At 43.6% G+C, this 27467-nt stretch overlaps 2 protein-coding genes across 2 annotated transcripts; one reads left to right on the top strand and one right to left on the bottom strand.

The window, feature by feature from the left end:
• Positions 1-819: 819 nt before the first annotated feature.
• On the top strand, positions 820-9747 carry Taf9b (TATA-box binding protein associated factor 9b). The gene is made up of 7 exons (XM_052171258.1): positions 820-947; positions 1529-1610; positions 2050-2186; positions 2266-2400; positions 3937-4006; positions 6815-6925; positions 7929-9747. The coding sequence occupies exons 1-7, from the start codon at positions 897-899 to the stop codon at positions 8087-8089; spliced, it is 747 nt and encodes a 248-aa protein (XP_052027218.1). The 5' UTR covers positions 820-896; the 3' UTR covers positions 8090-9747.
• A 2557-nt stretch (positions 9748-12304) lies between these two features.
• On the bottom strand, positions 12305-26947 carry Pgk1 (phosphoglycerate kinase 1). Its single transcript, XM_052171078.1, has 11 exons — positions 26776-26947; positions 22440-22490; positions 20533-20688; positions 20271-20415; positions 18629-18732; positions 17279-17398; positions 16341-16455; positions 15775-15954; positions 13373-13550; positions 13075-13173; positions 12305-12759 (listed from the first exon to the last, which is right to left on the bottom strand). The coding sequence occupies exons 1-11, from the start codon at positions 26838-26840 to the stop codon at positions 12719-12721; spliced, it is 1254 nt and encodes a 417-aa protein (XP_052027038.1). The 5' UTR covers positions 26841-26947; the 3' UTR covers positions 12305-12718.
• Between the last annotated feature and the right edge of the window lie 520 nt (positions 26948-27467).

Here is a 27467-nt window from a genome sequence, read left to right as displayed (position 1 = left end):
GAGAGTGGGCAATCTGGGAGACAACAAAGAGCCCAGTTTCCACATTAGCTGGTGGAGCCTCTCAGACCGTGAGGGCCTAGGGGAGCAGATACTTTTGTAGGCTTGACCAAACCCCTATGTGTGAAGAACAGTGTCTCTTGCAGTGGTTTTTCAACCTTCGAAATATTGTATACCCTTTAATGAAGTTCCTCAGGTTGTGATGACCCCCAACCACAAAATTATTTTCGTTCCTATTTCATAACTGTAATTTTGTTGCTGTTATGTAAACAATGTAAATATTTTTTAAAAAAAAATCTGATATGCATGAACCACCCTGTGAAAGGGTGGTTCGAACCTGAAGGAGTCGCATTGTGCAGGTAGAAAACCTCTGGTCTACTGGGTAGGGATGCCAGATTTGAAAAAGATTTCCTAATGCCCACTTAAATTTGAATGTCAGCTAAGCAGCAAATAGTTTTGTAGTATCAATATGGCCTGTGTCAGTGTGGTGATACACATTTGTTGTTAACGTAACAGTCCAATGTACGGGTGTGTTGTGTTGGCCAGAACCATATTCACCCAGAGACAGAGTAGAGGAAGGGCCTCTGAGGGAATTCCAGGAAACTCAGAGGACCGGTGGTCATTACCGGGGAGTGAAGATGGTCGCAGGGGTGCGTGGTGCAAGGTCACTGAGCCTTGCTAGGGCGACTTCTCCGCACCTCTCTTCCTCAGAGCCTGCTTGGGCCCAGGGTAGCCAAGCCCATACAGGTGGGGGCTGGCGGCTGGGAAGCGGCTGAGGCGGGGGGGGGGGGGGGGGAGCTGCATGCTAGGACCGCCTTCATCCCCCACAGGGGTGGAGCCTGGCCGAGGTGGAAGCCGCCTGCAGCTCTATCTCCGAGGTGGAGGAGCCGCTAGAGAAAATGGAGCCGGCCAAGATGGCGCCTCTCAAGAACGCTCCGAGGGATGCCTTGGTAAGCGGGAGGGGAGCGAGGCCAGGCGCCCTCGGTGGCTTTGGGACCTGTGAGGCAGGCCAGAGCGAGCGCCTGGCGGCGGGGAGGGGGCGGGGAGGGGGGCTCGCGCGCCCGTTTGCAGCCGGGAGACGGGGGTTCCCCTGTCCCCGGGGCGCTGTCCTTATTCCTGGGGAGCCCCTCAAAAGGACTGTCACGGGACTTTGTCTCGCTGACCTGAGGCTGCCCCCAGCCCCAGGTCCGCAGCCTCCTTGCTTCACTATGAGCCCTGACTGCGACATGGTTTCTGATGCTAGCTAGCTTCCCTCGCTGACAGATCCGAAAATGACAGCCAGCTGGACCCACCCCTACCTCTGCCTGGAAAGCCAGTAAAGGCCATTCTGGCGCCTTTGCTCCCACCCTTGCTAAAAGTTTTCAGCAAGAGCATACGACTGATTTTGTGGGATCACTGACAGACACGCACTGGGAGCGGCACAAGGAGGAGCAGTTTGCTGCACATAAAAATATGCCTCCGATCCAGCCTTGATTTCTTTCACTTACCTCGCACATTACGTCTGGCATTTTGTTTTTCTTTGAATCCACAGGTGATGGCGCAGATCCTTAAGGATATGGGAATCACAGAGTATGAGCCAAGGGTTATAAACCAAATGTTGGAATTTGCTTTCCGTAAGTAAATACACCCAAAACCTGACCTCATGAATTAGAAAAAAATGTTTACTGTAATACTTTAAACCAAAATCAGCTGTTACTAATCTAGAAATGAGTAAAACACTAAAAAGGGGCCCAAGGGAGAGTAGTAAGTATTTAGATATGGCATGCCTCTTTAGCAAAGTATGCAAATAGGACAATTAGTTATTAAAACCAAAACTCATAAACGTTCCAGAAATTAGTGGAACCTTTTAAAACAAGGAGCCATAAATAGTAAGATGCCTTTAGGTTAGTCTTGGTGATACATACTATAATCTAGCCCTTGAGAGAAGGAAACACGAGGGGATCAGAAATTCCGGATATCCCTTGGCTATATAGTGAGGCCAGTATAGGCTAGTTAAGATCCGGCCTGGAAATGTCTTCATTCGTTTAAGAAAAAATTATTTTGCTCTTAAAGGATATGTGACTACAATTCTGGACGATGCAAAAATCTATTCAAGTCATGCTAAGAAAGCCACTGTTGATGCAGATGATGTGAGACTGGCCATCCAGTGTCGGGCTGACCAGTCGTTTACCTCTCCGCCCCCGAGAGATGTGAGCAAACGTTTATTTGCAGTTATTTTTATTTATACTTTAAAAGTTATATTTCTAATGACTATTTTTCCTCTATTAGTTTTTACTAGATATTGCAAGGCAGAAGAATCAAACCCCTTTGCCACTGATTAAGCCGTATGCAGGACCCAGACTGCCACCTGATAGATACTGCTTGACAGCTCCAAACTATAGGCTGAAGTCCTTAATTAAAAAGGTAAGATTTTCTGGACAGGTATAGTCACTAGCTAGTGCCTATAATTCCAACAGTAGAGATTCTAAGGCAGGAAGATTAGGAGTTCAAGGCTGTCTTAGGCTACATGAACTGCTTATATCAAAAGGGGAGACAGGAGCTTATGGTTTTTTTTTCATTAATTTATTTACTCTATATCCGGATCCAAGCCCCCCTCCTCCCAGTCCCCCCCGCCCACGCAGCTCCTACTCCCCTCATCCTCCCTCCCCTTCTCCTCTGAGAAGGGGGAATCACCTGGGTATCCCCCCCACACCCTGGCACATGGAGTCACTGCAGGACTAGATGCACCCTCTCCACTGAGGCCAGACAAGGCAGCACAGTTAGGGGAACAGGAGCCACAGGCAGGCAACAGATTCAGGGACAGCCCCCACTCCAATTGTTAGGAGACTCAAGTGAAGACCACACTGCACACCTGCGACATATGTGCTGGGGTGGGGGGCCTAGGTCCAGCCCACCCTAGCCCTTTGACTGATGGTTCAGTCTCTGGGGGCCTCCATGGGTCCAGGTTAGTTGACTCTGTCTTATGGAGTTCCTATCCCCTTCAGGTCCCTCAAGTTTATGTTTTTTAGGTTTTTTGTTTTGTTCTTTTTGGGGTTTTTTTTTTGTTTTGGTATTGGTTTTTTGATTTTTGGTTTTTTTTTCAAGACAGGGTTTCTCTGTGTAGCCCTGGCTGTCCTGGAACTCACTCTGTAGACCAGGCTGGCCTCAAACTCAGAAATCCGCCTGCCTCTGCCTCCCAGAGTGCTGGGATTGCAGGCGTGCGCCACCATCGCCCGGCAAGCTTATGTTTTTTAAATGGTGGAAGTAATAGGTAAACTTATAGAAAGCCAAATTCCTGTAGATGGTACAGTAAAGGTTAAAATAATTTTTGGAATTTTTTTTAGAGCTAGAAGGAATTTTATTATTTCATCTAACCCAGTGGGAATTTTTCTTATCGTGCAGCTGAACCTGAGCTCATGGAGTCAGGGACAAGCTAGGACTGATTCCCAGATCTGGGAGCTCACAAACTCTCCACTTTGCAATAGCTTTTTGTGTGTGAAATTCAATAATGAAGTGAGTGATATTTGTAACTAGACGTTTTTCAGACATCTGACCTAAAGCTGTCTGAGCACTAAAAAGAGAACTCTCCATATTGGGCCACCCTTGTTTTCTGAAATTCTGCTATAAGACAGTTTTAATTTAGGCAGACTTAAGACACTGACGAGTTAAAATTCAATATTATAATACAAGTGACCATTTGTCTACCTTAAATATACAGAATCGATAGGTTCGTATGTATGGATATATGGATGGATACAAAAGCTCCCAATAATTGGTTTTAAAACAGCAGAGTTCAGTCCTCAGTAACATAACAAAAAGAAAAAGAAAACACAATAAAACCAAATATATTTGCATTGGATCATCCACCAATAACCCACATTAACAGTTACAATTTCACTCTTTATCAAGTTTAGGCATCAAAGCTTACCCTGAAAACTAACTTGTTTTTAAATCCCCCAGGGTCCTAACCAAGGAAGACTAGTTCCGAGATTAAGTGCGGTCAGTAGCAGAGCTACTACTCCAACTGTAGGTAAGTGAAGGGGAAAGTGGCCTTTCTGAATAAAAACAGCCTCTCAGCATTTGCTTTTGAACCATAACCCAAGTCAAAATGGTAGTCATAAACGCCAATATGTTATCACTGATAATTTTACTCATTCTCTGGTAAAAATATGAATATGTGTTTTAATCAGATTCAGTGGGGAAAAAAACCACAAAAACTGACTTATCCCAAATGGCATTGGCCCATCACTTGTTCATATAAACCGTGATTCCAGAAACCCTTTATTCTTAGCTATTTCCACCTTCTATGTTCAGGTCTCCAAGCACACCCATGCCAGCTACAGAACTTAAGCAAATGTCTCGATAAAGTGGGTACAGGTTCAAAGAAGGCTGGAATAAATGAAAAGTTCCTAAAACATTCCTAAAAATAATCTTTAATACTTACCTTTTAGAAACAGGACAAGGACCATCCTGGGTAGCACAGAAAGAAAAGCATACTAATTATCCTATATTTGTCAGTGAGAGCCCTTGAAGCTGTGTCCTGAAATCAATTTGATAACTCTCAATCATACTGTGGATATTTCTGACATATAATGTTCCAAGCCTCTTATATTTCTATGTCCAAGTTTTAGAAATGAACACTTTTCCAAAGAGCCTTAGTGAACAGTAATCATTATTTGTAATGTTTTAAAATTTTTAAGGAGGTGGGCAGTGGTAGTTCTTGGGAGGCAGAGGCAGGCAGGATCTGAGTTCAAGGCCAGTCTGGTCTGCAGAGTGAGTTCCAGCACAGTCAAGGCTATACAGAGAAACCCCTATACCCCAAAAGAGAAAAGAAAGTTTTCTAATTTTTTTCATGTTTTTCAGGAAAAAATATTCTTTTTTACTTGTATTAATTTCATGACTCTTGCTATCTTTAACTTGAGTCTTATAGGTCTCATTATACTTCTAGTATAAGACTAATATTTTTTTAAACTGGGTCTTACTTTGGAACCCAGGATAGCCTTAAACTTGCTGTCCTTCAGCCTTCCAAGTATCCTCAGCCTTCTGAGATTACACTTGAAGAATACTGCCCAGCTAGCATTTGATCTTTGAGGAATGAGTGATCTCTTCATATTCTCAGGATATAAATTTACATGCCAGTAGTTTTTATTGGTTAGTTTGTTAATTAACATTTCAAATGTTATCTCCCTTCCTGGTTTCCCCTCTAAAAGCCCACCATTCCACCCCCTTGCCCCTGCCTCCACCAGGATGCTCCCCCACTCACCTACCCACTCCTGTCCCACTGCCCTAGCATTCCCCTACACTGGGGCATGGAGCCTCCACAGGACCAAGGGCTTCCCCATCCATTGATGCCAGATGAGGCCATCCTCTGCTACATATGCAGCTGGAGCCATGGGTCCCTCCACGTGTACTCTTTGGTTGGTGTTTTAGTCCCTGGGAACTCTGAGGGGTCTGGTTGTGTGATATTATTGTTCTTCCTATGGGGTTGCAATCCCCTTCAGCTCCTTCAGTCCTTTCTCTAAGTCCTCCATTGGGAACCCTGTGCTCTGTCCCATTGTTGGTTGTGAGCATCCACATCTGTATTTGTCAGGCTTTAGGAGACAGCTTATCAGGTTCCTGTCAACAAGCGCTTCTTGGCATCAGCAATAGTACCTGGGTTTGGTGTCTGTATATGGGATCCCCAGGTGGGGCAGTCTCTGGATGGCCTTTCCTTCAGTCTCTGCTCCACACTTTGTCCCTGCATTTCCTTAGACAGGAGCAATTTTGGGTTAAAATTTTTGAGATGGGTGGGTGGCCCCATCCCTCAACTGGGGGCCATGCCTGACCTCTGGATATGCTCTCTATAGGTTCTCTTTCCCCTCTGTTGGGTATTTCAGCTGTCATTCCCTTGGGTCCTGGGAGTCTCTTGCTTTTCTGACATTTGGGACTTTCTGGTGGCTAACCCCAATCCCCCATCCTCCATTGCTATACACTTCTGTTCAATTTCCTGTCCCTCTATACATGCCAGCATTTTTAAACTGTTATCAGTTTGGTGTGTAGCTCCAATAATCTACATATGACCTCCTGTCAACAGAAATTGGCATATAAAAGCTATGACACTCTTCAGTCATATACTACTTACCTGTATATTCCCATTAATTAAGGGAATATCAAAATTTGCTTGTTTTTTAAAGTTATCATGTTGTCCAAGCTTGTCTTAAATCCTAAACTCAAGTGTTCCGCTTGACCCTGTCTCCAGACTAGCTGCACTAGACAGGTGTGTACTATTATTGCACTTAAAAACAACAGGGCATAGTGAGCAGTTACATATAACATGCATTTGTTAAACATTTAAAGTTTAACCACCTAGAATGTAAGTCTTAACCCAAAGTTTGTATTTAAACATTCAATCTTTAAAATTAAGCAAACTTACTTTTTTGTTTTTGTTTGTTTATTTATTTATTTATGTTCCAAATGTTTCCCCCTTTCCCAGTCCCCCCTCCCAGAGTTCTTCATCCCATCCCTCCTCCCCTTTGCCTCTGAGAGGGTGTCCCCCCCCACCTCACCTCCCCAGCATCCTCCTTCCCTGCAGCATCAATTACTTTTTATTTTAAAGCACAAAAAACATATTTACACTAAGGAAAAGTGAGGAAAAATCTCCCCAGAATGAGACAGGGGTTACAGGGGAAGAATACCCATTGTAAAAGTCTTAAATTACTCTGCCTTCATTTCTGATGATACTTTCTCATCTCCCATCAGCCCTCTGTACTCTGAAGGTGTATTCCTATAAACTATGGACTATAGAGTATGAATGTGTTCAAGTCATCTAACTAGTACGATCTGTTCATTTCAACTATAGCACCCCCACAAGCAGTATCTGTCCCAAATAAGGTTGCAACTCCAGTATCAGTGACAAGCCAAAGATTTGCCGTGCAGATTCCACCTTCTCAGTCCACACCTGCCAAACCAGGTAACATGATGCAGAAGAGGGGACAGAATTCATGAGTGATTCTCAATTATACAACAGTTTGTATCACTGTAGGAAGACTTTTGTATCAGTGTCACAACAGGAAGGTGACAGGTAAAGCTGCAAACCAGGGTTCTTCATGCAAAGTCTGTACAATTGCATGAAGTTTTTCATATACCTAAAATTTCAGGAGGAGGGTAGTAAATTGAGGTGCTCATCAAATTCTAAAATACTATAAACTAAAGAAATTGGGGTTCACAGATCTAAGACATCTTCAGGGAAAAGCACTTTGAGTAAAAACTCAAAAAAACTGATACAGTTTAGTGATGCACATGTATGATCTGTATCATCCCAATGTAAATGTGGATGAAAATGTGCTTTTATTCATATCATAGGTGGCGGCTGTGATTGGACTAATGCAATAGGCTGCCGACACAGCAGTCTCCTGATATGTATGTTTAGACTGCACATCTTTTGAAACATATCTCCATAAAAGAAGCAACTTACATAAAAGTTAGGGTAGTAAGATTTTGCCACCAAGCTTTATCTGGGTTCAATCCCAAGGACCCCCATGGTATAAAGAGAACTGACTCCCAAAAATTGTCCTCTGACCTTCATATGTGTTCCATGGTACATACACACCTGCGCGTGCACACACACAAGTCAATAAATGCAATTGTAAAATTGCATTTTACAAAATTGGACAATGCCCTATAAGAGAAGCATGTTTCCTGGCTTTGCACATGAATCCAGTGTGCTGAATACTAATTTAAAATTCTGGTAATTAAAAATAAAACAAAATTAAGTTAATTTTGCAATAGGTTTAGGGAGATTATATATATCTTTAAAGATTGAATTCCACTGTTAATAATCACCTATGTCTCTTCTATGATGTAGTTATGTGCTATGCTATTGAAACTTGTCTAAAATGACATTCTGCTCTGTTGTCTACTTTGGATCATGGGTAATTCATAGCTGGGGGTGGGGGGGTCTCTTCTGTTTACAGCTCCTGCGGCAACTGCAGTCCAAAATGTTCTGATTAATCCTTCAATGATTGGGTCCAAAAATATTCTCATTACCAACATGGTTTCCTCACAGAACACAGCCAGCGACTCAAACCCACTAAAGAGGAAGCATGATGATGACGATGACAATGACACTATGTAAGGAATAAAGTCTGTTCTGCATATATTAACATTTTTGTGTGTTTGGGCCCATATGATGGACCCAACAGCCTAGGTCTTCATAAGTTTTATCTTAGAAATGTAGTGGTAATATTTTTCACATTAGTTACAACTAGTAGGTTTTGTTACAGTGGATACAAATGTTTTCTCAGTAGGCTTCAGGTATACACGTACTTGCTTCTAGACAGCTTCACTGATTTTTGAGTCTCACCATGGCAACTCTATTTTTAGAAGCAGTTTTCCGATATGTGTCACTAGCAGCAGCGCTTGGATTTCAGTTACTGGTCTCATTTACATTTAAGCAGGACTTTCTTTTGATAGTAAACTATTCACATTGTCACTTTTTTGACCAAATCTCTCAATTTAGGAAACTTTTTTGAAACAGTGGATTTAGAAGTGTGCTAAATCCATTTTGAATGTATTTGGGTTTTGGTCTTTTCTAATTCCCTATCTAGATCCCATTTGTTTTCTGTTTCCACCTCTCATCGCCTTAAGTCATTTGCCATTGCACTTAAATTTAATAGACTGTGACTGGAATTTGTAATATGCCCAGCATTCTGAAGTTCCCTTGAACTTGAGTGTCTGCATTTGCTTCTCTTCACTCTGTAAGAGAGCATTTGGGTCTCAGCCCTTGCCTTTCATGCCTGTTAAGGTCTTCTCATTGACAGGCAGTTTTGCATCAGTTACATTCAGTTGCATTCGCAGTCTTTCCTGTTTATAATTTAAGATATAACTTAAAACCTGCCTTGGTAAGTAATTTACACTGGACCCAGACAAAACCACTTAAGAGCTTTGTTGTTTTTCTTACCACCTGTGTGTGTGTGTGTGTGTGTGTGTGTGTGTGTGTGTGTGTGTGTGTGTACACCACTGCTTGAACCAGTCTGTTGTTTCATTCAGATCACCTTTCTAGCTTGCTGCTGAGGGTGTCACACCTAAGGTGGGATCAAGCCTGAAGGAAGATTCTAATGATTCTTTCCCTATCAGGCCAACAGGGAAAACAGATTAGTATCATCTGATTCCATTTAGGTCATACAAAATTTCCCAACCATGTTTCTACATACCTTCTCCTACTTTGTTTTAATACATACCTACAAGACTCACTAGAAACAACAGCAATGCTTTTTTCAGAGTATAAAAAGAACCGTTTTGATTTGGTTTAATTTCCACATAGCCAACATTGGAAAAACTTTCTGAAACCTTCATGTCACTTAGAATTTATAGCCATGGATCATCTAAACGTACTAAGTATCAGCATAGGATGGTGTTTGATACATGAAACAGATCAGTAACAAGAGATAGTTCATGCCAGTTTGAATTGTCTAGGAAGGTTAGGAAAAGCTGACCTGATCAATATCATAAGAGAAATGTGCAGTATACAACAACAGATGTCAGGACTAGAATGTTCTCAGGGAGCAGAATACCAGAAAGCCTAGGTTCTAGTATTAGTTTCATTTACCCACAATGTGACCTTACTTTACCTCTGAGCCTTGTTCTCACTAGTAATAGAGAAATAACATTTACCCTGCCTACCTCACAGGGATGTTGTGAGGCTTTAGCTGGTGTGTGTGAAAGTATAGATTATAAAAGCTATATAATTATTAATGTATTTGTTCCAACATTATTAATAAAATTTAACTTTAATCAGTGACCTTTCATTTTTTTTAACTGAAGAGATTCAAAGAAAGTGACTCAGGCAATGGTGTAGCAATTCAGATCTACTAACCCAGCATATTTTTGCTGGGAATTAGCATTTGACTCACGGTTAAAAAAAAAATGATGAAAATCAAAGAATATGGCTTTAAATCTTAGACTTAAAATATTCTTTAGTGGAAATTTGTACATGTATAGATCTCTGTACTGAACTAAAATTCATCTTAGGAAGGTTGCTTCTGGGGAGGGAAGCCAGGAGACAGCTAAGATGGTGCCTTATCTTAGATCCCCGTTTTGATTACATATAAACCTGTGCCCCATGAGGTATGAAAAAACAGGAACTGGGGGTGGGGGTCTGGCTACATCAGGATCATGAGTTTGGAGCTATGTCAAACAGTATTGTAAAATTCTTGTCATTCTACATACACACATACACACACCCCAAAAGCCCAAATTTAAATTCATTTATATCATGGGGATTAGGTGGACATATTCAAGGTGATTTAAAATATATGCCTATAACATATCATTAACTAATTAACATTAGTAATTTTATTTTTTCCAAATTATTATCCCCTAGGGTCTTTATTATTTTTAATGGATATTTTATTTATTTACATTCCAAATGTTATCTATCCCCTTTCCTGGGTTTCCCCTCCAGAAACTCCCTATCCTATCCCCCTCCTCCTGCTTCTATGTGAGTGTCCTGCGCCTACCTACTCCTGCCTCCCCACCCTGGCATTCCCCCACACTTAGGCCTCAAGCCTTCACAGGACCAAGGGCCTCTACTCACTGATGCCCGACAAGGCCATCCTCTGCTACTTGTGCATCTGGAGCCATGGGTCCCTCCATGTGTATTCTTTAGTTGGTGGTTTAGTCCCTGCTAGTACTGGTTGGCTGATTATTTTTCTTCCTATGGGGCTGCAAACCCCTTTAGCTCCTTCAGTACTCTCTCTAGCTCCTTCATCGGGGTCCCTGTGCCCAGTTCAAAGGTTGGCTGCGAACATCTGCATCTGCATTGGTCAGAATCTGGCAGAGCCTCTCACAGGACAGCTATATCAGGCTCCTATCAGCAAACGTCTGGGTTTGGTGTCTGCATGTGGGATGGATCCCCAGGTGGGGCAGTCTCTGGATAGCCTTTCTTTCAGTCTCTGCTCCACTCTTTGTCCCTGTATTTCCTTTAGACAGGAGCAATTCTGGGTTTAAATTTTTGAGATGGGTGGGTGGCCCATCCCTCAACCAGGGGGGCATGCCCAACCTGGATATGGTCTCTACAGGCTCTCCCTACCCTTTGTGGGGTATTTCAGCTCATGTCATCCCTGTCAGGTCCTGGGAGGCTCTTGCTTTCCTGGTATCTGGGACTTTCTTTTCTGGTTACTACTGCCAGTTGCCCATCCCCCATTGCTATACATTCGTTCACTTTCCTGTTCAATCTCCTCCCTAGCATCAGTGGGAAAGGAGGCCCTTGGTCCTGTGAAGACTTGATGCCCCATTGTAGAGGAATGCTTAGGTGGTGAGTGAGTAGAATCTGCAAAGGGGAAACTGGGAAAGGAGTTAACATTTGAAATGTAAATAAACCTAAATTAAAAAATCTTAAACGTGGAAGCACGTCCTTGTCAGGCTGGGCTACACAGTAACTCCAGAAAAGAGTAAACAGAGGGGAAAATGGAATAAAGGGTTTCCAAGGTAAAAAAAAAAAAAAAAAAAAAAAAAAACCATCTACAACATATAGGGTAGCCAAAAGAACTGAAGAGGCACCAAGGATTCCTACAGATTTCTAAATCGTAATGTTCATACTTTTAGTGGGTGTTGGAATGAATCAGCATAAAAAACTGGGAAAATTGTTTTATTTTCCTGGTTTTGGACAGGTCTTGGTAGCCTTGGTCAGTATTGAACTATGTGTATCAAAATTCACCATGCCCAGCAAAAAAAAAAAAAAAAAAAAAAAAAGTTATAAAGAAAATTAAAATGACAAAAATATAGCACTACACACATAAAGGGTATTTATAATCGTAAGTTAAACCTAAGGGCTTGAAAGGGTCTCATATAGACCACACTGGCCAAACTCACTATATAGCCAAGGATGACCTTCTCACCTACCCAGTGATGAGATTATAAACAGGCTCTACATAATATAAACTTCTGATCAAATTAGAACTCTGGCCAAAACAATACTGAGAATGATGTATATGTGGAACAGAGGCTGCCTTCTTCAGGCTATGACACTGACATATATTTGGGTACCACTGGTATTTACAATCATGAAGTGGGAATCAAGAGAAAAACAATGATCCCAAAGAGTGACTGTGGATCATGAGTAGGACGAATGAGCTGGCCCTTAATTTGGTTTTGCTGGTTTATAGGCCTTGGGCTTTTAAATTATGATAGCCAACTATGAAGCATTATCATAAAGCAGTAGGGTAGGCCTTCAGTAAGGAGCCAGCATTTATCTAATTCCGCATCCCCATCACCACCGCCCCATTCCTCCCACTCAAATAGGGGATACTCTTCTATTCTCACCCTTAAAGTATGACAGGAGAAACGTCAGTTTCAGTGGACATCTTTATTGTTTAATAGATCACCAACTTCTCCAAACTTACAGCTGGGATTTCATTGTCTTTCCAAGCTGAGTCATGAACCGTGACAAAGCTAACCAGAGGCTACATACATCCAAGAGAGCTACGTTTTTACAGCTCACTTCCTTTCACGGGCAGAATAAATAGATGCCCTCTACAATGCACAATGGTCTTAGTCACTAGGGAATTTAAATGGGATCTTGAAGAATGTAGACAAATCCCGGTGCAGTGAAGACAAGCTGAGATGCTGTGCAGCTGTTTTTAAGGGTTCCTGGTACTGCATCCTGGCCACTAGCTCAATCTTGCGCTAACACATAATGGAGATGCGGGAAACACTAGGTTGACTTAGGGGCTGTGCACAGGAACCAATGGCAGGAAAGAAACTACTAAACATTGCTGAGAGCATCCACCCCAGGAAGGACTTTACCTGTTTTTGAGAAAGCACACATAGAGACAGCATTACTTTAAGACCCACTAAGCTACATCTACCAGCTCTTTACTAGGTTATATGGCAGAAGTTTAAAAAAAAAAAAAAACCTGCATTCTGGGTCCCAGGTCAACTAAAATGTGTTCCTACCTACCCCTCCCACCAAGTGGAGGCAGGAGAGTTACTTGTGCTACCTAATGTGATTGCTAGTGACAGCACCGCCCAAAGTTAAAGTTCTCTACTCCTTGCCCCACTTCTCAGAATGCAGTCTTCACCCTGCCTTCAAAGGAGCCCAAACCCAGAGAATAACCTCACCTTCCAGGAGCTCCAGACTGGCACCGCCCCCAGTGCTCACGTGACTGACTTTATCCTCTGTGTTCCATTTGGCACAGCAAGTGGCAGTGTCTCCACCACCTGTTGAATGAAGAACAAGGGAAAATGTTCTCACACCAAAACTAACTGTGGTTCCCAACTCAAAATGTAGCTACTGCACCCCTCCCATGAAGAGGATCCCCTATGAATGACATATCAGAACCCAGAGACCCAGAAATGTTAACGCCCCCATGTGCCTTCCCCTGAACATGTTTAGTGAGATTAGCACAGCAGCCCTTACCTATGATAGTGATGCAGCCCCGGGAAGTGGCTTTCACCACCTCATCCATGAGGGACTTGGTTCCCCTGGCAAAGGCTTCCCACTCAAACACCCCAACAGGACCATTCCAAACAATCTGCTTAGCTCGGCCCACAGCCTCAGCATATTTCTTGCTGCTCTCAGTGCCACAGTCCAAGCCCTGGAAGGTAGAATTAAAAAGAGGATAACTGTCAAGAAAGCTTACTAGAAACAACCATCACCTCCACCAAGACCATAATGTAAGGCTGAACATTAAGAGTTTCTATCTACTAGGGCCAGACAGTTAAGCAGTGATGTACGCCCTTAATGCCAGCATTTGGGAGGCAGACGCAAGTAGATCTCAGTGAGTCCAAGGCCAGACTGGTCTATAGAGTAAGTTCCAGGACACCCGAGGCTATACAGAGAAACCCCGCCCTGAAAAACAAAGCTCCTACTAGAATCAAAATGTACCCTTAAGACCCTTTTAGCTTACACATATATGGCCTTTGACAAAAACATTTTATGAAAGATCAAGTAAGGGAAAAACCTTATGTTGCTTAATAAAGACATTCTTAATAGCACTGTAACAGCCAAGATCCACATCAGTGGTTCTCAACCCAGCGATTCTGCCTATCAGAGAGTATGTGCCAATGTCTGAGGACATTTTTGACAATCACAACATGAAGTGTGCACAAGTGACACACTGTAGCTGGTGGTACTATACACATCAGCGTAACACCCTTGCCCCAGCTAGAGCTCCTTGGGAGTCCAGTAGAGACTGAGGATCACTGAAACAGGTCGGCTGTGTTCAACCTCCCATGTGTCAGGATCTCCAGGAAGCCGTGCTCACACGTGTGTTGACAAGTAGGACCCCATTCCTATTGCCTGCTTTTGGAGACAGGATCGTCCTATGAACCTTTGATTGGCCTGAAATTTGCTTTATAGACCAAGCCAGCCTCAACTTGAGACCTGCTTGCCTTTGCCCCTAAGTACAGGAAGAGAGTGAGGGTCACCATGCCATCTGTGTGTTTTATTCTTATCTTCATGCATGTGTGTATATATGGTGTCCCAAAGACAAGCAAGGGCATTGGAACTCCTGGAACTGGAGTTATAAGTAGTTGTGAGTCACCCAGTGTGGGTAACTAGGAACCTAATTCTTCCCTAACTGCTAAGCCATCTCCCCAGACCCTAAATTTGCCTTTTAAAAACAATTCCCGAAAATGATGCTTGAGGACACTTTGAGAAACAATGTAACAAAAAATGTCTAAGAAAAATGATAAGAAACTATCGACCAACATGATGACTTTATATAGTTATCAAACTAAAGGTGTAGTGGTACACCAGTAATTACTAATTACCACTCAGAGGCAGGATATTAAGATCCACCTAGGCTATACAAAAGATGAAGACCATCATGAAGACGAAGAGAGGGTATTAGGTACCAAACCATAGGCAATTATGTACATATATTTCTCATACATTCCTTACAATTTAGCACACTTTCATTACCTTTTGTTTTGTTTTGTTTTAAATTTATTTCATGTATGTGGGTACACTGTCACTGTCTTCAAATACACCAGAAGAGGGCATCAGATCCCATCACAGATGGCTGTGAGCCACCATGAGGTTGCTGGGAATTGAACTTAAGACCTCTGGAAGAGCAGTCAATGCTCTTAACTGCTCAGCTAACCGCTCAGCCATCTCTCCAGCCCTTTGTTTTGTTTAAGACAGGGTTCATGTCTTGTTGTGCTGGCTGTCCTTTAGACCAGGCTGGCCTCAAACTCAGAAATCCTCCTGCCTCTGCCTCCTGAGTACGGTGATTAAAGACAATCACCACCACTGCCCAGCCACTTTGTTTTGAGAAAGTTTTCAATTTTTATCTCATGATTATTGTTATGATGGGAGCACGCACACATCATAAGTCAGGACACCTTTTGGAACTGTTTTCCCCTTCCAGTGCAGGTCCCACAGGCTGTTCACTTTGACCCACTGAGCCACCTTACCGACCTGAATGTTCACTTACAATGGCTTGTAGCTAGCTATTAGCACTGTAATCCAGAACAGTTCAAACCATGAAAGTACACAGCACTACCTCTAGCACACAGTGCTAAACATGCATTGAAAAAGAATTAAGTGGGTTTGCCCTCTTACTGATGAAAACAGCAGTCTGCCTTTACCCCAGGGATTTGCCCTCGGGTATCCACAGCATCATTTGCAGTGCTCTTTGACAGTTCCCCTGGGGACTATTAATATGCCTGTTGGAGGCATATTAATTCTTAACATCCATGAGGCATACAGGTAGATCTCCAACACCACAAAAAAAATCTATTAGATGAATGAATGGATGAATAAATGATACCAAAAATTTCTGATCCTTTACATAAGCAAACAAGCAGCTGACTCACCATCCAGCCAGCAGGTATACCGGAGGCCACAGTAGCTTGGCCAGTCTTGGCATTCTCATCAAATTTGTCAGCAGTGACAAAGTCAACAGGCAAAGTAATCTTCACACCATTTTTCTCAGCTTTGGACATGAGATCTTTGACAATCTTGGCTCCTTCTTCATCATACAGAGATGTGCCAATCTACACAAGAGAGCCAAGGAGATGAAGCTCAGCCCCTTTACTAAACACAACTGACTCATAAAACAGGCAGGAGCACACCACACTATATAAAGCTCACTATATAAAGTCTCAGCCTTCCTAATGCTGGGACCCTTTTATATTCTTTTCTTCAATACTTCCTTCATGACTGTAATTCTGCTACTGTCATGAACTGTAAATATGTGATATGCAACTCCTGTGAAAGGGTCCTTTTTCCCCACCCACCCAGGGGTCCAGAACCATGGCTATAATACAGGGACAAAAGCAACTCCACAGACAGAATGAAAATGTTCTTAAGATTCACATCAAGTTTACACAAAGTGCTCCTCGGCGAAGCATTCCACAGCCACTTGCCACTGGCTCCCTACCTCCATGTTGTTGAGCACCTTCAGGAAGGTAAAAGCCATTCCACCGCCAATGATCATCTCATTGACTTTGTCCAGCATATTATTGATCAGCTGGATCTTGTCTGCAACTTTAGCTCTAGAAGAGAAAGTAGGAATTATCAAGGCCAGCACAATTGATGAGTGTAGTGATAACATTCAAAGCCACTGTAGGGAAAGCAACAAAAGTACTGCCTAAACACCGGCACGGGGCCTTCACTCCCATATTCCAGATATTCACTCAGATCAAAGCCAGACAGCTCAGATATAAGGTGAAGAAGCCAAAGCCCAGACTCTGATGCTTTTAACTCATTAAAAAAGGTTTAGGGGGCTCAGAAGTTAAGAGCACTGGCTGCTCTTGCAGATGTACAGAGTTCAATTCCCAACAACCAATTGGTGGCTCACAATTGGTAGGATCTGATGCCCTCTTCAGGCAGGCAGATGTAGTACATGCAACAGAGCTCTTATACATTAAATAAATAAATAAAATTATATAAAAAGGTTCAATGACTCCAGGATTTTAAAACAACACAAAACCCCTATACCCATCTTGGTTTCTCCAGGGACCCTGAAACATGAAGTCTAGAGAGCAACTCTGTTACATGAGAGTGACAGTTCTAGAGTTGATTTTCATGAGGAAACACTGAGTGTGCATCAGTCATGGAGGGTGGGGAACAGTCCACTGAAGGGTCATGGTGCTCTCTGCAGAAAGCGGCTGCTGCCTAACAGCTATGCCAAGTAAAACGCAGCTTTCCCATCCAAGCAGTCCAAGCTCCTTGTTCCTTTACCAGATGATCAGTCCTGCATCCCTGACTGGATCTCTGAACAGTCCCTTTATTAAATTGTCCTCAGTTACCCAATGTAACTGTAGCCACTACCAGGCTAATACTATTTAAAGTATGATCTAAAAGAGTTCTTCATACCCTCCCAAGATAGCCAGGAAGGGTCGTTCTGGACTCTCCAAAGCCTTGGCAAAGTAGTTCAGCTCCTTCTTCATCAAAAATCCACCAGCCTTCTGTGGCAGATTCACACCCACCATAGAGCTAGGGGAAAAAAAATAGAAAAGTATATTCCAAATCTAGTCAAATTATACCATTTCCCCACCTAGACGTTAGCTCCATACCACTAAAATACTTTCATCACTTCTAAGATGCTAAGAGACTGGGGTTTTATCCCTAAATTGCAATAAAGCCACTTACATCTTAGGTAACTTTGCTGGCTAATAGTTTATGGTCAAGGGTAAGAAAGCAATGAACTGAGGCAGAATTTAAGATGCCCAGGTAAAGGGTTGAAGAGATGGCTCAGCAGTTAAGATCATTTGCTGTTTTTGAAGAGGACCTGGATTCAGAACCCAATCCCCACAGTTATTAAAAAGTCTGAAACTCCAGCCCCAGAGAAACAAGTGCCCTCTTCTGGCCTTAGAGGGCACTGCATATACATGGTACAGAGAAACATGCAGGCAAAACACAATAGTGAGGAAAAAATGCCCAGTTAATTGTTTTCAATAGGCCAAAGGTGAAATCACAGTATATAATCAGCCAATTGATGAAAACATGTTGACAGTATGTTCCAAAGGTAAGAAAATTCTACAAAAGGCACCCAAAGTTAGAGAAACTTGTTCCTGAAGCTACAAGGAAAGCTTTATCACTCCCAAGTTTTTATCTGTATTTCCACTTTGAATCAGGATATTTAACAAGGGCCGTAAAGCACCAAGTAGAGATGGAAGCTCAAACCATATCTCTTGGCTTATACTGTCAACCTAAGACAACCAACCTAGAGTCCCTAGAAGAGGACTCTTCCTGCTCAGTGTAGCCTCTGGGCATGTCTGTGTCACACTGTTCTGATTGCTAATCGATGTAGGAAGGCTCAGACCATGATGGGTGGCACCTAGGCTGGTGGGCCTGGACTATAAGAAAACTGGCCGCCACTGGTGTTATTCAAGAGACAGAGGCAGGTAGTTCTGTAGTTCAAGGCCAGCCTGGTCTACATGGTGAGTTCCAAGCTAACTAGGGCTCAAACATGAGAGTGCCTAAACATAAGCCAGTGAATGAGCCAGTAACCAAAGCTTGAATTCTGTTCTTGACTTCTTTCAAAGATGGATTGTGATCTAGAGACATATTCCAAGTAAACCCTTTCTTCCCATAAATTACTTTTGATTCTGAGTGTCTAAATCACAAGACACAATTGAAGATGATAACAGTCCAGAATTTGAATGGCTCGAGTACCCAAGATCATTGTGCTCTGCTTAATACTAGCAAGGTTCTTTTTAGTACCTGTGGGCTCGGTGTGCAGTCCCAAAAGCATCATTGACATAGACATCTCCTAGTTTGGACAATGAGGCTCGGAAAGCATCAACTTTGGCCGGCTCAGCTTTAACCTGCAGAGTTTAAAAAGGAAAATCTAATATAGGCAATGTTGATAACTCCAAAAGCATTTCATGCCACCAAGAATCCTCTTGAATAAGACCCTGACTTAGGAGGACAATAAGTTTTACACCAGCAACAGGGTCAGTCCTTTGGTCATTTCTTATCCCCTTTGCCTCACCCTGAAAATTATACACATATATGCACACACTAAATACATAATAGAATTTTCAAAATAAAAATGTTTGAGAGAAAACAAAATAAATTCAAAGCTTTTCATGGAAAAGATGCCATAGAGACTAACAATCAGGACAATTCTCACTTCTGACCTGCCAATGGGTACAAGGAAGGCAATTTTAATTCTAAAAATAACAATGTAGACACAGTGAATAACAGTCAATTATGAGGGCAGACAGGTGGCCCAGTAGTTAAGAGCACTTGCTGCTCCTCCACGACCCTTACTGGAGCTCCAGGGTCAAGGAATCCAACTTTAGAGGTGGTCTTCTGTGTGCCCCTATACACATACACTCATACATACACATACGTACATACATATAAAAACATAATAAAAACAAAACTCAACTGTCTTCATGTTTGTGTCCATTTTGAACTTTCAGGCATTCTAAGCCATTAGACTCTGAATAGCATCTGACTCAACTAAGACAGATACTAGTATAGTCAGTTCATTGATTCCTGAATAAAACACTCTGCATCAACTTTCCACTTGCTCCTGCCATTTCTAAGCACTAGAGTTTGAGTCTTGAGTTTCAGTTTAAAAGGGCACCAAGTTTTAAGTCAGCATTTAACTACTAGTACTTTAGCAAGCACGCCAAAGCAGGGTAAGGCCAAGCTCAGGGCCTGCACTAAGAAAAGAAACTGCTTAAAGCAAGCACTCCAGCTGCCGTGAGAAATGTCAGAGGTCCGATGCCCCAGTGTGGGGGAAGGCCAGGTCAGAAAAGTGGGAGGGGGGTTGGTGAGCAGGGGGACAGGGGATGGGATAGGGGGTTTTCAGAGGGAGGGGTAATGAGGAAGGGAGGTAACATTTGAAATGTAAATAAAGTATCTAATTTTAAAAAATTAAATAAAAACCAGCCTGAGCTACACAGCACATGAGCTACATGAGAACTTCTCAAACCACACCTACCAAACACAAAAAAAAAAAGAAATGCCTTAAAGTAATTTCACTACTACCTTCACTCAATATTGTTATTATCCAATAGAATGTGTATTTGTTTCAAAGGTATTTCAAACATGAACATAAAGAACATCTACACTGCTAGTCACAGTCCATTCCCTGACCAGAGTATGCAGTTTGTATACTCTGTGATAATCCAGAAACATCATGCTGTGCATTTATACAACTATTTGTACCCATGGCATTGTCCACTACCACTGAGCCACATCCACAGCCCCCATCTGTACATTTTAACATTTATGTTACACTTCAATTTAAACAAAAGGTTGGGAAAATAAAGTCTCCTCTATTCTTTCATCATGGCCTCGTGCAAATTGAGGACCTATGGATCAATAATATCGAAATCACAGGTCCTACCTTGTTCCCTGAAGCATCTTTTCCCTTCCCTTCTTCCTCTACATGGAAGCGGAGGTTCTCCAGCAGGATGACAGTCCCAGCCGCTGGGTTGGCACAGGCATTCTCAACTTCTGGGCCCACACAATCCTTCAAGAACAGAACATCCCTGGGGGAGGGGAGAGCAGAAGAGACTGGCGTGGCTTGAAGGCTGAGGAGAGCCAGTGGCGGAAGCCTGCTGACTCCCTCCCCTGCCAGCTCGCCAGCACCATAACCCTGGACTCACTTGCCCAGCAGAGATTTGAGTTCGGCAGCAACTGGCTCTAAGGAGTACTTGTCAGGCATGGGAACACCATCAGGCCGGCCCAGGTGGCTCATGAGGACAACCGACTTGGCTCCATTGTCCAAGCAGAATTTGATGCTTGGAACAGCAGCCTTGATCCTATAACCAAGAGAAAATGGAAGACAGAACAATGTCATTCCAAGGAATTATTGGCAACTATTTTAACTCAAGATAATAAAGCCCCCATTCTTCTCCAAGTTTCCTCAAGTTGCAGAATTCCAATGAGTTCAGAACATTGACACAAATCTGCCACCTGGACTTACATAGTCTCATTATGAGTCCTGTTCCTCATACAGAAGAGAACTTAGCAAGCCTGAAGATGCTGTCTACAGCAGCACCTGCCGGGGTTAGCTGGTTTAGGAGCTGGGGATGCACGTCAGTTGGTAAAGCACTTCCCTGGCATGCAGAGCCCTGGGACCATCATCAGTACCACACAAACCGCTCATGAATGCACATCTGTGATCCCAGCACTTGGGAGGTAGAGGAAAGAGAGGCTCAGAAGTTCAAGATCATCCTCAGTAAGTTAACAGCAAATTTGAGAGGCCAGGCTCAGATACATGAGGCCATGCCTGTAAACAAATAACCTCAGCTTTTACAGTGTCCCCTCAGTTCTCTGAGGACAGCTGTTTACTATTTCTATACTCTGTATAAGCAAGGTAATGCATGACCAACACCTGCTACCTAATTCTGAAATGAGTCGTTGCTAGGTAGAAGGTACCTTTGTGACCAGAGTCACTAGGTTCCGACCCAAAGGAAATTAAATTAAAACAAAAAGATATCTGCTCACCAGTTTATTATAGCACTGTTCACAATGGCTAAAATGAAAGATTCCACCTCAAGTAACACCAGCCGGGCGATGGTGGCGCATGCTTTTGATCCCAGCACTTGGGAGGCAGAGGCAGGCGGATTTCTGAGTTCGAGGCCAGCCTGGTGTACAGAGTGAGTTCCAGGACAGCCAAAGAAACCCTGTCTCGGAAAAAAAAAAATAGTAACTCCAAATTCCTAAAAACATTTGAAGGACTCTCTTGGGATGTTCTGGCTGGTGGTAGAGGAAGGTTTTTTTCTGGGGGGTGGGGAGGGAGGCAGAGGAAGGTCTGGAATTTTCTACCTAGTTTTGTTCTTATCTAATTCTTCAAAAACGCCATACAATGTGTGTTAACCCTATTGCCCCCTCACTTGTTTGGTTCCTTGTACAGTCTAGGGTGACCAGAAACTGACTTTCTAACACCACAGACTACTTTCAACTTTAACTCATGCTCCTCCTAAATCCAGACTCCCAGGCGCTAGGATTAGAGGGATACACCATTATGTAGGTTTTGGGGGGTTGTTTGTTTTGTTTGTGGGGTCTTTTTTTGAGACAGGATCTCTCTACAGACTCAGCTATCCTAGAACTCTTTGTGCTGACCAGATTGTTTCCAGTCTCAAGATAAGTCTGCCTCTACCTCCCAAGTGCTGGGACTAAAGGCATAGGCACACACCACCACACCCTGCTTGGTTTTTTCTTGTTTGTTTGGTTTGGTTTTTTGGTTTTTTTGAGACAGGATTTTCTCTGTATAGCCCTGGCTGTCCTGGAACTCACTCTGTAGACCAGGCTGGCCTCAAACTCAGAAATCCGCCTGCCTCTGCCTCCCAAGCGCTGGAATTACAGGCGTGCACCACCACTGCCTGGCAGGATTGTTTTTTTATATACAATAATTTTTCTTAAATTTAGAATATTAATTCCCACACTGACAGGTTAGTAAATCAAAACCATGGCTTCAACTGTTGTACTCCTAGTGTGAAAAGAAAGGAATTTGTACTCCATATACTCAAAACAACTTCAACCCAAGCCAGGTTTAAGAGGATCTTACCTTTGGTTATTTGTTATCTGGTTGTTCTTCATAGGAACATTGAAGTCCACCCTAGAAAAGAAAAAGGCTTTTTTTCAGTTTCATAGCCATGATCAGCCTGACCACCTGAGTTTTACCCCCAAGACCCATCAGTGGAAGCAAGCAAGTTATCATCTGAACTCCACAAGTGCCTGAGCTCAATTCTGTTTAGCATGACGGTATCTGTAGCAGTCTGAGGGGGTGATGGATAATAAGCAATGCACCTTGACTCTAATTATTTTGATACTGCTTCTGGCTCCTTGTGGAAACATTCCCCAAAGGAATCAAAAACACCAAGAGAATTCCCTTCTTTTTAGAGAATGCCTGACTGGAGCCTGACTAGAAAAAACAATACTTCCATATAAGATAATAGTGGCTTTCAAAAAACCTGAGGGAAAACAATGAGATGTGCCTCAGCCCACTAACAGGAAAGTGGGAGGTATATGATCAAAATGCAAGCTAATACTACACTGACGCCGTCTCTTTTGACCTAACAGATTACTGCCTTTCTTTTTTGTGGTGGTGGTGGTGGTGGTGGTAGTGGTGCTGGGACTGAACCCAGGAACCTGGGCATGACACCCCCAGCCCTGTTTTACTATTAGGAACCAATTCTGAACTCTTTCCCATCTCTCCAGCCCTAAATTTTTCTTAAATCTGTGAAATGATTATAGTATGTGGCTCAGAGCTGTAAACGTTAAAAGGCTTAGAAGTGCCACAGTATCACCCAGGTGTTAGTAATTATTATATGCCATTGATTCCTCAAACTCTACTGCTACTTGAAAGAACTATAGTAAAAGCATTCCTTTTTAGTACCACTCCCTAAGGGGCTGCAATGAGGGGTCAAGACTGCTACCATCCTTGATTGTGAAACTCCATCTTTCCCCTTTTCACTGGTCTTTCCTGTCTACAGCAGTGGCCACAAATCCTGCAGGCTGCTGGCTTTCTCTCTACCCTGAACTCCAGCCTACGTCACCAAGGAGCTTGAGGAACATACTTCTTGATTCAGATTTTAAAAAGCCTTTAATATTAAAAGGCACCGTGCCTCTGAACAAAGAAAGACACTCTAGTTGGTTTCAGGCACTTAAGGCATCCTCTTTAAATATCCTGAGCAGGCCCTTGCCAGCCTTAAAATGCAGACCACAGCAGATCAAATATCCCATTACCATGACTGAGTTCCCCTCCTGCAGCCTCCCAGAAAAGCTAATGGACAAAAGGGTTAACTGCACAGGGCGAATAGTGCCATTTCCTGCCCCCAAAACCTTACAGGAAGGAAAGAATGCCTTTGGGCTAAAATATCCAACCATCTGTGGCTTCAATCCAAGCTGTGATGGCATCAGCTTACTGATGAAAACTGGATTAGTTCTCACTGACCTCTTGATTACCTTTGACCTTCACTCTCTCCTAGACTTGCAACTCGGCCTTTAGCTTCTCTCCTGAAGACTCCAAAGCAGGAACAGAGTTACCTACATGTCACATGTTCACTTATGTGTGTGTTGGGGGAGGTTATACACACACATATATACTGAGCATATACACATCTATATATGTATATACTGGAAAAACTGAGTTTCTCTACAGTCTTTGCAATCTTCTCCAACTTTGTAATTACTCCAAAAATCACCACACACCTTTAATCCTAGCACTCAGGAGGCAGAGGCAAGAGTATGAAGCTAGCCTGGCCTCAGACTGAGTTCCAGGACAGCCAGGACTAGAGTGAACCCCTGCTTAAAAAAAAAAAAAAGCAAAGAAACAAAACAAAAACTAAAAACATTTAACTTAGAATATCAAGTCTTTGTTGAAATCTCAGGATTTCAGGCCTCGTTCTACTAAAACCTCAAGGGAACCATGCCCGCCATTGCCTCGTGGTCTGATTGCTAAACTCTGCTAGTGTGATGGTGTCTGCTCTCCATTTTCTTCTCTTCCCACCAGAGCTGCTGCTTTGCAAGTCCTAAGAGAAAACCAGTGTGGTTGGGGGCAGAAAGTGTACAAGAAAGAGAAGTACTTTACCAGCAGGCCAAGGATGACTAGGGACCTATGAGTGAAAAGGAAGTGACATGACAAGAATCAGCAGGAAATGTACTCACATGGCCTTGTAAAATCAACTAGGGTGAGGCAGAACCTGTTGGGGTTTCTGGCTTATTTTAAAGTTTCTCCAAAAGGACCTGGGGTGTGACTCAGTGGTAGAGCGCTCAAGCACAAAGTGGCTAGTGTTTGATTCCCCAGCACGCCGAAAACTAAAAGTTACCAACAAATCAACTTCCCTTGCCAATTCAAAGCAAGGAACTAGTAGTCAGAAGACAAGAGTGCCCTTCTACAGGGCAGAAAGGAGGCGAGTAAAACAGCCACTGCTCAGGTCGCAGGAGGCCCCATTTCTGAAGCACTGCCAGCAACTACCACAAAAGGCACTGAAACAAAAAGGTATTGAGCTCACCCAGGCATGGCTGCCTAGACTCCTGAGAAGCCTACAAGGCAACTCCCCATTCGAGATGCATTAATCTGGAAACAAAGCAACTTCACTGTGGCCTAAATACCAACAAGTACAATGTATCCATACTACAGAAGGATCACAAACTCCACAGATAAAAGTCCATCTCAACCTGTCCCTGAGTCATCATGTTCAAGTAGCTAAAGAGACCCAAATCCTAGTCCTGGCTCTGCTACAAACTTTCTAGAGCTCAATAACCTTCAACATGTCCTTGTCCATCAGCAAAACTAGGCTAGCCAATCATTTCAAGGCTCAAGGTTAACCTATGTTAAATGAAACTTGATTTGGGACAAAAGAGAACTGTTTCCCCCGTCTCACCCCAAGTTAACTCCTTTAAGATAGTTTCCCCGTAGAAGATAGCAAGCCCCAAACTGCAATCACAGAAAAGCTACCAGCACAATGTCCCCCTGGGTGTCTTTCTGCAGCTGCATGCATCTGGCAAGGTCAGTCTCAAGCCAGTAGTGGTATAAATAGTTTAAACCTTTTAAGCTAGTTACAAGTCAACATCTACCTGTCTTGGTTTCCACAGGAATGAAAAGCTAGCTAGAACCTGCCCTTTATGATTAGGACGGCTGGGAATCTACTACATCCTGATTACTCTATCCCATTTGGGATAGAGTAACATTTATTGTTTTGCATGAACATAATACACTGGGTTGGTTCTGGACATCAGCACAGTAAGAGAAGGCTATCTACCAAGTAATATTGGCTACGATAAAATATGTGCCTGTACAATTCTCTAACCCTGGTACAGAGGCAGGAGAATCTCTGCTCCCTTACATGTGTTAGTATCTAAAGGATGCTCTCACTTGAACTGGCCCAAATTGTTAAAGGGACCAGGATTACATAGTTCATACTATCTATGGGTCTTAAAAATTCTCATTCTTGGGTCTTATAGCTGTTACATGAACAGCCAGGCCCAACAGTTATGTATCTAATCATCATCCTTCACTCCTGGCAAAAAGTATACATTATGAAAGGCAAAAATATAGAAGATGTGTACACGCTATTAATTCTGTCAGGTAAGGGAGAAGCCAACTCAGTCAATGATCAGGGATCCACATGTGCCGAGGAAGAGTGCCACGTGCGTGGGGAGCCTTCCTCACTTCTGATACCCTGCTTCTCTAGCCACCTCTGAGGGTGAGGTTACAGGCCTCCAACTCCCAGCGGCCACACCCTGCATGTGTCACAATCCTGATGCAAACCCCAAGGCCAGGAGTCCAACCGCAAGGTAGGGCAGCAGAGGCCTGTTATATAAGCTGTTCAGAGCTCCATCCAGTGGGCCTCACCCTCCCACCCACCATTCTTTGGGGAGAGGGACCTCCACTCGAGAGTATTTTGAGCAACATCTTTTGGGAAAGAAATCATTTGTACCAGGACCAATGAAACGTGGGCGGTTTTGAATTCGTCACGGATGGTCCAAGGATCTTGGGGGAAGGGAAATTAGCTAAATGACCTTTCAAGGTCCCTCAGCAGGGGCCTAGAGATTTGCAGGATAAGCATTAGGTCCAATCTCTCTACAAGAGACGAAACTGCACTTCAGAAATGGGAAAAGGATTGAGTCCCGGAAATCTGAGCCCTTTCTCGGTGGGATCAACTCCTTAAAGGACACTATTGGTCACTTTTAAGCTAGAAGAAAAGCACTTTGGAAGCATCAAACTCGGACACAGTCTCCACCCCAACAGGGTGAAAGGAACAGCCCTAACCTCCAAACCCAGGACCCCCGAGCCACAGCTGAAAAGTAAGCGCAGCTTAGGGTGAAGGGAAAAGGGTGCTTGCCCGGGCCAGAGAGAATGTGGCTCCGAGGGCTTGAGGGTAGCAGTACGGAATTACCTCATCACGACCCGCTTCCCCTTCACGTCCAGCTTGTCCAAAGTCAGCTTGTTAGAAAGCGACATTTTGGTAACACCTTAAGGTTGAGAGAGGCCCGGAGCTGAGGAAGAGGAGTGCAGTGCGGCAGCCGTGCGCTTTTGAAGCGTGCAGAATGCCGGGCCGCGGGAGGAACTACGGTCTCCCGGCCCGCCCCTAGCCCGGCCCCCGAGCCCGCCCCCGGACCCACCCCTTCCCAGCCTCGGCGCCCAGAAAGCGAAGGAGCAGAGCTGCTATTGGCCGTTGCCCCAAAGGCCTGTCCGCTCCCATTGCTCGGCGGTGCTGTCTATCTGCACGAGACTGGTGGGACGTGCGACTTCGATTTGTCACGTCCAGCACGACGCGAGCTGCGGGGGAAACTTCCTGACTGGGGAGGAGTAGAAGGTGGCGCGAAGGGGCCCCTAAGGAACGCAGCTGGTTGGCGCCTACCGGTGAATGTGGAATGTGTGCGAGGCCAGAGGCCACTTGCCAAGTGCCCAGCGCGCGGCTGCTAAAGCGCATGCTCCGAACTGCCGGGGGGGGGGGGGGGGGGGGCGGGAGAAGCGCCTCCCCTACCCGGTAGAATTCCCAGGCGCCTTTTCTAGACCTTTGTAAATGTCATCCCCTTTTGGAATCCTCTGCTCCCAAATGGAAGTCTACATAAGGCCTTACTTAGT

This window comes from Apodemus sylvaticus, chromosome X (genome assembly GCF_947179515.1).
Source record: "Apodemus sylvaticus chromosome X, mApoSyl1.1, whole genome shotgun sequence".
Lineage (NCBI taxonomy): Eukaryota > Metazoa > Chordata > Mammalia > Rodentia > Muridae > Apodemus > Apodemus sylvaticus.
This window is presented reverse-complemented; position numbering and strand designations above follow the sequence as displayed.

Bases quoted from the DNA above. Each gene is read 5' to 3' on its own strand.
- Taf9b (XM_052171258.1), top strand. From the start codon at position 897: ATGGAGCCGGCCAAGATGGCGCCTCTCAAGAACGCTCCGAGGGATGCC. The intron at 1,611-2,049 runs GTAAGTAAATAC...TTGCTCTTAAAG, and splicing joins AATGTTGGAATTTGCTTTCC to GATATGTGACTACAATTCTG. The intron at 2,401-3,936 runs GTAAGATTTTCT...TAAATCCCCCAG, and splicing joins TGAAGTCCTTAATTAAAAAG to GGTCCTAACCAAGGAAGACT.
- Pgk1 (XM_052171078.1), bottom strand. From the start codon at position 26,840: ATGTCGCTTTCTAACAAGCTGACTTTGGACAAGCTGGACGTGAAGGGG. The intron at 17,399-18,628 runs GTACTAAAAAGA...TTTTTCCCCTAG, and splicing joins ACTGCACACCGAGCCCACAG to CTCTATGGTGGGTGTGAATC. The intron at 16,456-17,278 runs GTATGAAGAACT...TTTCTCTTCTAG, and splicing joins TTCCTGGCTATCTTGGGAGG to AGCTAAAGTTGCAGACAAGA.